The sequence below is a fragment of the Aptenodytes patagonicus genome, chromosome 1, assembly GCF_965638725.1.
Source record: "Aptenodytes patagonicus chromosome 1, bAptPat1.pri.cur, whole genome shotgun sequence".
Lineage (NCBI taxonomy): Eukaryota > Metazoa > Chordata > Aves > Sphenisciformes > Spheniscidae > Aptenodytes > Aptenodytes patagonicus.
The window spans coordinates 225,901,938-225,916,784 of NC_134949.1; the positions used below are offsets into that span (position 1 = coordinate 225,901,938).

Below are 14,847 nucleotides of genomic sequence, written 5' to 3' on the forward strand. Positions count from 1 at the left end.
GTGTCATTGATGAAGATATTAAACAGTACCGGTCCCAATACGGACCCCTGCGGGACGCCACTCGTCACCAACCTCCATCTGGACATTGAGCCGTTGACCACTACCCTCTGGATGCGACCATCCAACCAATTCCTCACCCACCGGACAGTCCACCCATCAAATCCATACCTCTCCAGTTGAGAGAGAAGGATGTTGTGGGGGACCATGTCAAAGGCCTTACAGAGGTCCAGATAGACGACATCTGTAGCCCTTCCCGTGTCCACTGCTGTAGTCACTCCATCATAGAAGGCCACTAGGCTGGTCAGGCAGGACTTGCCCTTGGTGAAGCCATGCTGGCTGTCTCGAATCACCTCCCTGTCCTCCATGTGCCTTAGCATGGCTTCCAGGAGGATCTGTTCCATGATCTTCCCAGGCACAGACGTGGGACTGACTGGCCTGGAGTTCCCCAGGTCTTCCTTTTTTCCCTTTTTAAAAATGGGGGTTACAAAAATCTATAGTGCATTCTATTATAACTAGAAATATAGAAAACTTGCTCTCATTAGGTAACCAAAGGAAAAAAAGAGTACCTTTTGAATCAACTTTGACACAGAGAAATGAGTTTCATAGATATTTCCAATGCAATATAAACAAAGATCTATGTCTTAAGTGGCCACTTCTTTCAAGTATTACTTCTGCTCTCTAGTCTCACTGTTCGAAATGGTTCAGAGCTTTGGTTACATGGTGTTTCCTGACTGTAAAAAAAGAATGCTAACAGCACGCTCTCTAAATTAAAATAAAATCGATTAGGTAGTGAGCCAATTTCAGCTCATTATACTTAACCAGACACAATGTTAAAATTCAACCCAAGATAGAGAGCCAGTAACCCTAAGGTGTGGACTTTCCCTCTTCTTCAAATTAAACTTTTGATGTCAGCTTCAAATGTGAGTATTATATCTCAGACCTTATTTTAACCACGACTGAGGTGGGGGGAATTGAATGAAATCAGGTTTAGTCATGTCGGCCACACACAAGACATGTCTAGTTACACAGGGAATTTACAGCTTTGCCAGGCTCCCACTTGCATCTGCTGAACACTTCCTTGCCTGAATGGCTGTACTTCTCCTCAACAATAATTCCTAATACTTTATACTGTGATGAAATTCAATCGGAACTTCTTTTGGTGTATTTAGCTTCAAAAAAGTTATCGTTAAAAACAGTCACTTTACCCTGTTCTGATATTAAAGCACAGACTACTCTAAATACAGAAAAAGTAGTGCATTCTCTGGCCTTGTTAGTTTGGGCTTACTTACACGAGGGATCTTTTTTTACTAGTAGTTTATATTTCATGAACTTTTTCGTATTTAAATATTTATATCAAACATCAAATATTTATATTCAATAATTATAAAAATGGAATATAACATTATTAAGAAAATGAAGGAATTTTAAAATATTTAAACATATTTAATACTAAATTAAGTTTTACATATATTTTAAATATTTAAATAAATTCAATAGTAAATGCTGAAATGTGTAAATAACTCTGCTTCTGTACGCATGCACAGAAACCTGCTAAAAGTAAAGTCTGACAAAGTAGAGCCCTTGACTGAGTCCTCATTCCCATTTATACAGTGATTTCTGTCTACTTTCAAGCCCCTGAGCACTTGCAGGGCTGAGAAAACATGCCTTGCCACGAGCAAAGATGATGTGCTTCTGCAAGTATAGCGTATATAACTTATATAATATAGCTTAATATAAGCTGCTCAGAAATTCAAGATATTCTGCATATGGTAGCGAAGTGAAATTCATCCTTGTCCTCACAATCTAGCCATAAAACTTGTACACCCAAGTAACGAGGGGTGAAACTCCAAAACTTTCCACCGACCTTACTGAGATGTTGTTTTTCTGCAACTTGCAGTGAGAAAAATATATTTTTGTCATGTCGATAAGCTGTCATACAAATAAGATTTGGCTACTTTTTTTTACTTGCGTGCTCAAAGAAAACGACGGCATCAATAATGTACAGGGGAAACTATAGTCACAGGCAACACGTAGATAAAAAACAGGAAAAAGACCTCAAAAGTTTAGTGTCAGCTTTTTGTTGCCATTATCCTCCCGCACTATGGACATGCTTTTTGTCGTCTGGCTCATTTTCTCACGTGATAACACACGGTTCAAGGAAAAAGAATCTTTTCCAAACAGGAAAGAGAGAAAAGCTGGCTAATTTCCTTTATATTTTGCCCTGTTCTTATGGCTAGGGCTTATCTGTGAAGCCTGGGGACAGTATGTTTTCAACGCAATAGATTTCTGCAGACTTAATAAATACCACTTGCCTCGTGGGAGGATGTTTGATGATTAAACTGTCACTACATTGAATGTAGCAGCAGCCTCCATGTAAGGTCAGCACGTGCTGACTGGTTTTTCTTGTGAGGCTAAAGGTATTTCAAAAGACCCTTTTATTTTTTCCATTTTGCTGTTCGTAAAGGCCCAATCCATTTTGTGAATTCATTTATTGAAAGGGTTAAAGCTGGCTGGGAATCTATCAATGATTTCCTACTGAATACTTTTAAAACAAACCGTTTCCTTCAAGGAAAATGGTTTGTTTTAAAAAATTTTAAAAACTTCTTTTTTCTAAAAAATGAATTTGTCAGTCGAAATTAACCAAGACACTGAAACAATCTAAATAATTTAGTAACATGAACAAATGTATAAAGTTAAGCTCAAAACAATTTTTTTAGATAATGGAAAATAGCTGATTGATGTAAAATATTTTGTAGCGGGCTTGTCTTTGTGGACACTCAAGAGTCTACATTTCAGCCACTGTTAGTGTGATGTTGGGGAAACAAAAATCCTGAAAATTGCTGGAAAACCATTTCATACCTACCCTTCTTAGGAACAGTCTCTTTTGGAGGCTCTGACTGTGCACGTTGAGAGTATTTTGAAAGTAAATTGATCTGTGGGCTTTGCCCCGACTCAAGGATTGCATGGCAATCCATTCTACGTTATTCTTTGGCAGCAGCTCTCCCCTCATAGAACAAAATTTTGAGATGGACCATGTAAAACTAGAATTTATAAAAGCATTCAGAGCTTTTCCTATAGCCGAGTTCCACATCCGTATTGTTCATAACATTCTTCTTCCCTACAACATTCACAATTTCATTCCAGTAATATTCAAACGCTCCAAACTTTGACCCCAGTCACGGTGTATCAGGTATTTAGTCTGAAGAGAGGCCATAATTTGTTCTTGGAAAAGGTTAGTATTAAACATTTGATTAGATGTATTAATCACTCTACTTATATTGCTTTCAGTGTTAGTGTCTGGTGTGAAAATTATCATGCATAACCCACAAAAACTAAAAGCCAACTGATAATCTCTGCAGATCATCTACAAAGAGAATATGTGGCAAAAGAATGCTTGATAATTGTTCTTCAATTAAATGTTGTTCAATTAATTAGAAAACATACAATTTCTGACAAATTCAAAAGCTTGAGCAAAAGCCCTTATTCTCTTGTACTTACTGATTAAAAATGGTGAATGTGTAACAACCCGCAATTGCCCAGGTAGGATCCTGTTAGCTGCGCAGAATTCTACAGATCATAAAGAAGCCTGCATAATCCATTTATTTTTGTGAAAACTGGTTACAGCACAAGCAGCTAGAAGCTCAAAAAATGCAGTGCAATGAAGAAATGCAGTAATTCTACAGCCCGAGTGGGTTAGCCAAGTAAAGAAGTCACTGCATCTGAGGTACTGAGACAGCTTTAGACATGAACGACCCATTCATTGCCTTCTAAAAAGCTCCTGAAGTTAAGCAGTACAAGCAGCGCACGTGAACACTGTCAGACCACACAAGTGCCATGTCAAAGAATCATGTAATTTTTAACGTCGAAGAGTTTAGTAAGAGTGAATTACAGTTCTATTTTATTTTCTCTGGAAAGAGAACAAAATTAAATTAGTAATGGGACTGCATTTCATCAGTGCATACTAATAGCCTCCAGTTGTTATACAAGCTTCCCCGTTCACATTAGAGAAGTAACCAATTATACACATCGCTATCTTGAGCCGTGAAATTTTAATTCATGCCCCCGAAAGATTAGAATATCAATTACAAATGCTGTGCAAGTGCAAAAGATAAGTGTGAAGCCGATCCCCACAAATAACACAGTTAAATTGCTTTTTCCTTCTTTAACTTCAGCCTCATTGTGGAAAAAGCTTTTTTTTTTTTCCCATTTTATATATATATATTATGCATTCTGTTGCCACCTCTACGTGAGTGTAAATTCAGCATCCTGAGCCACATGCATACCGATAACGACACAAATGCCACAGGCTGATCATAAATACTAGGGTATACCTCTGCTATAGTCATTCTCATAGCACTGACAGGTGAGGGCTCGATATCCACCAGCTGAACTGCATTGAAACTCTAGATGCAGAGATTGCCCGAGGATGAAAACACACAGCAGCAAAGGTTAGAAAGGCAGGGCAAAGACAGTTAGAAAGATTCTGCTCACTGTATTAAGAACAACCAAAAACTTTACGTTAATAACTGACTCTGTACAAAGGAGCTGGAAGAAAATTCAAAATCACGGTTTGTTAAAATGGAAAGGCAAAGAAAACGGTGTTATAGATGTTAGTATGTCTGGAGAAATCACTCTTACCTATCTATTCATTCTTGAATTTAATCACCTGAACTGGAGATCAAGACATTTCTGTCCAAGTCAGTTTACTAAGAAATTCAAGTAATAAAAAGCTGCACAAGGTTAACTTTTTTAAAGATCTAGACTTATTTTAGACTGTTATTTCTTAAAATAACGTTAGTAATGTTGGCAGGACATCAACAATCCACTTCTATTAAAGTGCTGTTTGGAAATGTATTTACATACTATGATTTACTCAATTTTAATGTCATCAATGATTGCTTCGGAAGCAACATATGCACCAAAATAATATTTTCTGAGATTATTTTGGAACGCAATGTTTTGACAGTATTCTTTCTAAATCAGTAACTTCTTATATGTATGTATAAATATTCATTGAGTAATTTAGAGGTATTTATTTGGCATAGCATCACACATGCTGTAGCCCAGTATTAGTGAATATTACAAGAATCGCACCAGCATGATAAAAAGCTAACAAAATGTAGTAAGAATTATGCTGAAAGCAGAGAAACGCAGGACTGCTAGTCACAATCTTTGTGGGTATTTGTTTGGATATTAGGAGAAATGTGTTCCCCGAAAGGGTTGTCAAGCATTGGAACAGGCTGCCCAGGGAAGTGCTGGAGTCACCGTCCCTGGAGGTATTTAAAAGACGTGTAGATGTGGTGCTTAGGGACATGGTTTAGCGGTGGGCTTGGTAGTGCTAGGTTAAGGGTTGGACTCGATCATCTTAAAGGTCTTTTCCAACCTAAACGATTCCATGCTTCTATAATCGGGAAGCAAAAAAGATTCTGCTCTTCTGTGGATGACGTTGAGCCTGTTTGATGCTTTTGTTACGATTACCTACCTACTGCAAGCAGAGCTGGTTGGAATCAGGCCACTTTCCCTTTCTTTTCCAAAAATACAGCATGAGGTTAAACCAGACGGGGATACCAGTGAGCACTATTCTCTTACCCATTTATAACAACATTCTTAAAAATAGAGCCAGAACAAATAAATCAAGGAATTCAGCAGGGTTCTTACAGTGTCGCTGTCACTTGGTTGGAACTGGAAAGGCTGCGGTTTGTGAAACACAGAGTTCTCCTGTAAAAACAGCTGTAGATTGTAATCCCGCACCACCTGAGAAAATAACAAATGCCATTTAGATTCGTTATTTTGTAAACCTAAAAACATGCTCTATAGTAAAATCAGTTCGTTATTTTGTAAACCTAAAAACATGCTACATAGTAAAATTAGTAGAGCGTTTCAAACAGAGATCAAATCTGCAGCAGAACCGTGAATGCAACAAAGGGAAATACGAGACCTGATTCTGGGCAGTACTACCCACAGCTATTCAGAAGCGACTGGCAGGACACACACCGAACAAGAGAGACCTAAAAAATACCTGCCATTAACCAACGAAAAATACCACAAAGGCAAAGTGGGGAAAAAAGTCAACTACCAAGTATGTGGTGTCACTACCATAAATATTTTTCTCTCTTCTTGTGGATAATCTCTTGTACACAGTTCTTTCTTAAGCTGAGATGTCTTATTTTTACACAAATTATTAGCTGCAGGAGCTGAAAAGACTATTTGGAATAATGCATTCAAAATCAGTTGCAAAATTCATCTCTTTATATTAAATTGCTTTCAGAGAAAACTCTCATAGCTTGCATTTTGCTAAACCAAAACTACTTTAGCTACTAAATGTTTAATGATACATTTCAGATAGCATGACACGTACCCCTAAACAAATCTCTTATGTCACAATTTACACATATTTATAAAGAAAAACTCAGTGATTGCAATATGAAAAAATAGTATCACTCGCTGAAGAACACTAGAGAGTATTCACGGCTTCAATTGATGAAAATGCGTAAATAGCAGCATGAAATTATAAAAATCTACTACCAAACCGAGGGTTTAAATGCACAGAAGTGTATAATAAAGATGGTATTTACCCAGAAATAGCAGCAGCATTGTATGTGACCGAGAATTCTGATTACACTGTATGTACAATGGTAAATACATGTTCTCTAATGCATCAAAATGTTGATGCTTGTGTTACCAAAATACCGAACTGTAAAAAATTAATCTTCAGTTAAAGAAAGCAAATAGTCCTCCAGGGCCAATAATGCACTCATTTAAAACAGTAAAGTACATCATTACTGCACCAGTTTGAGCAGCTGAACGTAAACACATTCAAATGCGTAGAAAACATACAAAGAAGGCATACAGGGAGTCTGTATTAGGAATTCCAATAAATAGAAATTTGGAAAATACTAAAGGAGGAATCATCTGCAGCTTCAGATGATACTCAGCACTGACCATGGCATCGAGATCATTTATGTCAAACAGCTCCAGTCTTCACACAGTCCTTTAGATATATGTGAACGCTGACCGCAGCACACAGCTCTGTGCCATGTCAAATATATGTAACTATGGCAAACCAGCTTCAATTAGAAAAAAACCCAAAGTGTAGTTACTGAGGGCGTGAAAAACTATACAGTTATTTTAACGCAAGCAGCTTTCACTGTGGACCTCTAACTCAAAAGCAACTCAGTTCTTCGAAGAAGAAAAACCACCTTCACAACAGCGCTCGTAAGAAATTTTCCCTCAAAGCAACAATACTTAGTTATAAATGAGAACAACTGTTACCATAACGTGAGACTTGGGAGAGTGCGCAAGTCCAGCAAATTAATTCCCCGGAGCATTTTGCACAATGTATTTGACAATTGTTAGAAAGAAAAAGACTCCTAAGCAACACGGTATTCTCAGGATTAAGCAGCAACTTTTCCAAATAGATTTCCTGTTATTCAGAAATTAAGTCAACATTCTCACGCAGTTTCTGTATGAAGTCAATGTCAACTGACATGTTAAAATAGACTTGAAATCAAATGTTAAATATATACCATATGCAGAAAGAAGGCATAGTCAGAGATGTGCATAAATGACATTATTTGCCCTAGGTTGGTGAAGCTTCTTACCAGAAACATCACAGAAATGTCATTCAAAACAGCAAACGGAATTTCAGAAAATGTTCCAAAGAAAATCAGATTTTTTTCCAAAAGAGAAGTGCGAGAAGTACAAGTCTTGATTAAGACTGTTCACGTGAAAAGGAAGTTAAACTGCATTTTCAGATGCCCAGTGTCAGAGGGTACTACTTCCTGGACATGCCACAGGAACGACATGGGTCACCCCAACCCAGCAGTAATAAAACCTCCAAAGCTGCAACAAACGATGCTACGATAAACTGTGAAAAACCTTCATTTTATACAGGAAACTGGTTTTTGAGACGTTTCCCCTCAATCTGCATTAGCATTAGGTGACTGCCAATCTCCTGAGCAGCTGAATACAACACAGCCCTGCCCATCCGAAGCAGCCCCCTCTGGCTCTCCGACATTCAAGGGGTAGGCAGGCACTTCTGGGAAGCAACCTGTCTCGTTCTAAAGCAAATAGAATGTAATTCCACCCTGTAAACAGAAGTATAGTTCAGATGGAAAAACTACAGCTTTCTACCAAGGATCTAAAGTGCCTCTTCTAAACCTCGCCTGGCAAGCTTGTGATCTTGTACTTAAAACTAACAAAGAACAGGTGAAGTATTAAAAAAACACAATAAATATTTAAATCTGTCCTTTGATAGCAAGCTGGTTTTTATTCCAAATTACTAAACTGCTAACAAATTTGTTACATGTTTAACACTCAAGCTACTTTTGAAACACGTGCGTAGCTTTTGATGTAGAGTTTCTACTCTGGATTCACCTCTCCCTGTTGAGCTGACTCCTGCAACGTGGACCTACAGGAAACGCTGAAAGTTCAAAAGAAAGGATGAGCAAAGCCTTCGTCCGTGGAATAAGCCACCAATTAATCTGTTTAGTATTTCAGAGCAAGACACACGTTTTCAGTAGTAATGCAATACAAATTATTCTTCTCTGCATTCTTGAACTGCGAGAAAATTGGCGCTGATGAGCTATAACCAGTTGTAAAAATCCTGTTCAGACCTGACAGCTGTATTTACATTTTTGTTCGTTCTCCAGGCATTGTACTAGCTTAGTAAAGCAGAAACAGAACTATTTTCCTCAAACATACAGCATGACGTTACGGTATAAAATAAGCCAGACCTGCAGGCTTCTGGCCACACAGAGGCTTGCTAACGCAAGCTATCACAAGCTCAGCGCACACAAATATACGACGAAGGTATTCCCGTGCAAATGAGCTGTTTGGAAATGACAGTTTAGGTAGATGAAAGTCCCAGACAGGCAACACTCCAAATATTCTGATCGCAAAGCACTGAATACAATATTGAGAAACTAATTATGACTACGTAGACATTATATATAAGCATATTTAGTTAAAAGATTCAAAACCAGCATTTTTGGGGAAGATATTTTAAGCCGACCTGAATGATATACACCAAGCTAAATCATTGAAAGTCCTTTTCCAACAGAAGATAAAATAGTATTTTCATTACCTTTACAGTTGCTGCCAAGTAAATTCAAAGACAAGCTAGCGCGAAGCCAATTTTTAATCCACCCACCTTATATCTAATAAGGTGCGAGTCAGCATGCTTGCAGGTGAATAAGGAACGTATTAAATACGTTGTTTCTACATAAGTCCTTGCATAAAATGAGCTCTGTTTCTGTGCGGGTGGTTACGGTATATGTATAAAGGAATATTATGACTGCACCAAAGCAGCTCGTTTGAGCTCAATGGCAATTTTTTTTTTTTTTTTTAGCACAGCAGATGAATTATTTAAGTATCAAAATTATCCTGGAAGCGATCGCGTATTCCTGATTCTGGCTGCTCGACAAAGCAAACAAACCATGTCTATGACAAGACTCTAACCTGTTTTCTGTATTTGCCATTCTCAATTCAAAGGAGAAAACGCCGTAATATTTTGATTTTTAAGCTGACAGTCAATTATTAAGAAATGATCCAAACAGTTTCACAGGGCTTTACTGTGATGGATGACTAACGCGGTTCCAGATTACCCAGTGCAGAACTCAGCTGCAATTTCTCTTTCCAAACATGCAGAGTGAGTATAACTGAACATCTCTTGATTGCTGTTCTCTAAAGACCTTGTACTGTGTAAATGCACTCATGAGAATGCAATCTGGGTGGCAACAGGAAAAATTCTCCCCAGGAAAACTGTCTAGTTTCTTTTAACTTAACACCGCTCAGGAGTAACCAAAAATAATAACCATTCAGTTTTGTCATTATTTTGGAAGCAAATCTTAAGCCTGGGAATTTATATATGCTGTAAGTATTCAGTTACAAAGGATCGTTCAATAAAAACTTACCCTGCTGGAAGTCTCCAGTAAAAACTGGAATGTGTTTTGTACAGCTTGGCATGTCTCTAGTTCAGTCCTGCTGAATGCCATTAAATAATCCTTAAGGTGATCATATATATTTCCATCAAGAGCCTGTATGAGGGAAAGAATTTGAGAAAATTAAGAAAGAAATTAAGAAAAGCACTGTGTGCTTTTGTATATGATTTATTAATATTCATGTTTAGATTTGTAAGATGCTCATATAATTTCTTTTAACACATATTCACCTATAATTATTAGCCTGGATAGTGACAGGTGGACATCTTTCATTTTTGACAAGGAGGAATGCCAGTGCTTTATTTCCATTAGATGGCACCACAGAGCACCATAACAATATCACGTTATAATAAATGATTTCCATCCAGTTGTGTAATACGGCCATAGCAGAACAGTGAGGTCAGGTCTGGATAAGTGAATACGCTCAGGGAGATGTCATTTATGTCAAGAAAGGGACGTAGTAACTGCAAGGATATGGGGCTTCTACCGGCCAGAGACCCTTCAAGTCACTCTACCGCGCTCCAAATGACATCACCAAGACACTCAACATCTGTATGCTTCAGATACCCAGCTATTTGCTTACTAAAAACTGCTGATCAACAGCTACCATTTCACATAAGCACAACAAACCTCTTCTGTGCACAGGAATGCCAAATGCATAACAAAAATGTATCAGAAACTCAGTAGTTACCAGAGGACGACACCAAAGTTCAAACTCAAAAGCCCTGAGCTGTAAAATCACATCGCATGGCCTACGTTACACATAGGTTTAATGCAAGTTCTGTATTAAGCGTGTATGACTCTGCAAGTGACTGACAATTTCATTTAAATATTTGACTGGATATATTTAAATATATATTATATATTTATATATTTAAATATACCAAATTTCACAGATATCCATTTAAATAGTATATCCATTGAAATAGCGTATACCAGATTTCAACAGATTCAAGACTGCATCTCTATATAAAATTGCATTTGATTATTTAAATCATTTTGAAAAGTCGGGGGGAAAAAAAGGTGAAATTGTGCAAACCTTAAGAAATAGTTTCTGCCCCAGCAAAATCAAGCCCAACCTTTAAGACGAGTGTAACAGACACCTGTAAAGCAGACACAAATCACGCAGAACTGACAGTGAACAGCAGAAGAGATTTTCCTTCTGCAAAACAGTTTCACCCACCGTCAGCACACAGCTACAGCAACCACCAGATGAAATTAAAACTTAACATACAGACATCCTTAGTGAACGATGCTTTGAGGAAAATAGTAAACTTGTGCGACTGGAATTCTCGTGTCCAAAATTTTATATCCAAAATCCACTTTATACTACGCTGTTTTCTTCATCTTCCACCTACCAAGTGTAAAGTATTTCCTAGCACAGGCTGATTTTCTCCTTCAACCGTAGACATTAAACCTGCCTCAAACTTGCTAGTGCAAAAACTACGGCCATCAGAAAACAAACAGACAGGCCGCCATGCCAAACCAGCAGCAAACACGGGAATGTCTTTCAAGCCACCACAATGTAGCCGGCTCACTCAGCCATGCTGCCAGCTACCCGTATCAAAGGCCGGTCTCGAGGGGTCAGCAGCCAGGGCAGCTCCTTGAGGCCCCCCGCCACGGGAAGGCTCTGTTAAGCGAAGGAAGACGCACCGTACGGCTGGGGAAGAGCTGTAGGTTAACTTCTGCAGGCTCTTACAAGTGATGTCAGCTCTACCAAATACGCTGTTAAGCATCATTTTTTTAAAAAATTCTTATTAAAATAATTACATAGTATGAGCTTATGGCTGGGATGTTCATACAACAAAGATGTCAGGAAAGTCCCAACCGCAAACCCATAAAAACGTACAGCGATACACATACGCAGCTTCAGTTCTTGCCTCCCTTGGTAGAGGCACAGCTTTACTGGAGTTCATCTTGCAACGCACTTTTAGTTCGTAAGGCGTAGTCCTAGGTTAGCATGAGGACTTTAACACTTCGTGGGCCTTTATAACGCTAAAGGGATGAGCCCTCAGTATCATAGTTATGTGAGCGCCAAAGTTAGCATCCCATTTCAAGGGCATTTATTTTCACATCAAATACGTTCAGTCCCAACAGCAGGTCTGTCTTGCACTTTCAGAGAATACAAATCATGTATAAAATTGCCAAGACCGGTTGTGCTCTCGGGAGAATTGCTGCACGACGACGGCGATCCTGAAACTGCCCCAAAACCGGAACTTGCAGACTTTTATGATCGAGCGTATCTGTTCCTAAAGCTTTTCAGATCCAACACTGAGCTGGAGCACAACTCTGCTAATAAATGTAAATAAACAGTTTAAACCTGGCAAAGCAATTGTAAATGCTCAGTTTGCAAAGCAGCTCTGATTTTTTTATTCCAGTATGCTATAAACGAGTATTTCGGAGCTTGATCCCCCTGCCTTCATATCAAGCCCTTATGTTCTTTTTATGTTAAACCCAGCAGGAGGGGTTCATGCCATTTAACTTAAGACTTCTACAGTGCAGACACCTACGTTGGAGTTTGTCACTCTAGATCCTTTTTAGAGTCAATGGAGAGAAGTTGGTACTTCTGTGGTGTGATTCATCTCCCTCTAAGATAGATGGCTAAAATAGGTCAGATGAGACGCAGCATGCTAAGTGCCTATTCCTCTTCACTGACCGTAAATAGCGCCCAGACAATTAGCTTAGATACACACGTCTACACGGTGGTGATATAAAGCTGAGTGAGACGAAGCCCATCTCAACACGTGTTTATTCTCTGCAACTATTATCTACCGAGCATTAGGAATTAATTCATCTACAGCTGTATTCTGTAGTCCTAGGAATATAAAAAGATATTTAAATACTAACTTCATTTTTTCCTCACTCCTCTTGCAATGACCACAGCTCTGAAGTTTTGTGCTGAGATGCCAGAATACCCCCCCCCCAGTGGGACATAGAGATATAGAAGAAAGATATGTAAGAAAGAACATCAAAGAAAAGCGTGGCCAAACATTAGGAAGCATACAAATCTGTCAGCATGTGAAAACTGCATTACAGCCTTTCTCCTTTCATTAATTAAAAGCGGTTTCAATATGATGAAGTCCTTAAATACCGATGACAGCTGCCAGAATTGAAGTTATTAAAGTCAGCGCAATACAACACAGGCGCGTTTGTCAGCCAAGTAAACCCACAGCTAAGCGCGCAGCTCCAACACATGCTAAAAAACTCATCATTGCGCAGAAAAAGCGACATCCCATCAGTTACAGGATTAGAGAGCTGGTTGGTTACAAACTGCTTTCAAAGATAACGTATCTATTCATTCTACAAAATGGTAATTATTAGATCAAGCCGGCTATGTTAATATTAAAACAAAAGTTTTGACTTGCTGAACTATACGATATAAATTAACATTCATGTAGGATTTTATAATACCTAATCTGAATCTCATTTACTTACAAACACTCTGACCTGAACCATTGAACATCCCAATTTAGGTTTGAAATAAAAAGTCTTTTCAAAATTTCTGATCACACAATTTGAAGAGGAAACTGGTGGAAAAAAAAAATAATTAAAAAAACCCAACACACATTATTTCACTACAATGGCTTTTGTTCTCTTTCTGAATCTCAAAAGATTACTAAATCACTTACTGTATTACAATCAGATGAAAAACCTGTCTTTTTCCAACCTCAAAAGGAAATCAACGGGTTTTTTGTTGTTTTTTTTTTTTTTAACAAATCTGGCATCAGAACCAAGATAATATCAAGTTAAGTGCCACAGAATTACCATTTCAAGGATAGAAAGAAGTCAATGTTTTTAAAGAAATAACTTCTTTACAGTGAAACTGTCATGCTAAAGGTAAAAAACTACTTCCCCACCTGAGTCCAAGCTTTAGCAGATAGTGGCTGAAGTTAGGACTGACAAAAATTGAAACTGTTAACAAAGGCAATGGATACACAACCAAATTAAAGTGTATTTTTATAAGAAATCCTATATGTTAATTCAAATCAATAAAATGACATATGGGGGGGAGAACATTTTTCTGATTTCAACATAAAGTTTCAAGTATAACACAACATAGTTTTCCTAGGAACAAAATTTCAGTCCCAGTTTAGATCACCATTTTGAGGAGGTTTTTCTGCTTTTAATTCAAGAGATTATATTAAACATTTTAGGAACTCATATACACTGGCTTTAATCATTCTACATTCTATAAAGATTTCCTCAAAAGCAAAGATGTAAATAAAGCTATTTTAGGTATTGTTAGTACATTTGGGTGCCTTTGGGACGTTGTTCTTAATCTAAGATGATAATGCATGATGTAGAAAAGACGCCGTGTTGAACATATCATGTTCATTCATGTAACTTACTTTGAGGTCTCTTCACTAGAACATTTACAGGTCTCAGTCACACTCCATTTCAAAATTACCATTTTAATTTCTTGGAGAAGATGGAGAGCAAGGTAAACTTCTATGCTTTTTTTATTTTAAAAGACTCATTCCTTCTCAAATCCCAAAGGAAAAATGGAAATTATTTGACCCATGCAAAATGCAGACCAGAGTTGTGGAAAGGGACCAAGGGCAGGTCTTCCATTTATCTCATTTATTTCTGAAATATTCCTGTTATTCTATTCATGTTTGTCTTGCACAGAAACTGCTAAGCCGTGCTGAAGCTTTGCATAATATTTTTACAGTTTAAACTCAGATGTTCAAATTAAACCTCTCATTTAGCGACCTGAATCCACCAGGCACCAAAACCTGGACCTTACAGTACTAAGTTAAAAAACCCACAATTAAGACCACACTTGTAAAGCCACGTGGGTTTCACTGACTAATTTACACTAGTCTCATCTGAATCATCACTGCCGAGAAATAATTTTGTATTTTTAAACACGAGCACATATATTTTTATATATTTTTGAACTCCC

At 37.9% G+C, this 14,847-nt stretch overlaps 1 protein-coding gene across 2 annotated transcripts in view; it reads right to left on the minus strand.

The window, feature by feature from the left end:
- The window catches only part of FCHSD2 (FCH and double SH3 domains 2), a 176,784-nt gene that overhangs the window by 39,142 nt on the left and 122,795 nt on the right, over positions 1-14,847 (minus strand). The window contains exons 9-11 of one of the 2 annotated variants that reach the window (XM_076328507.1): positions 9,915-10,037; positions 5,659-5,754; positions 4,332-4,403 (exon numbers count right to left, since the gene is read on the minus strand). In XM_076328507.1, coding sequence (XP_076184622.1) covers positions 4,332-4,403; positions 5,659-5,754; positions 9,915-10,037 — 291 coding nt within the window. The remainder of the gene's footprint in view (positions 1-4,331; positions 4,404-5,658; positions 5,755-9,914; positions 10,038-14,847) is intronic. The other variant, XM_076328508.1, reaches the window with a different exon arrangement.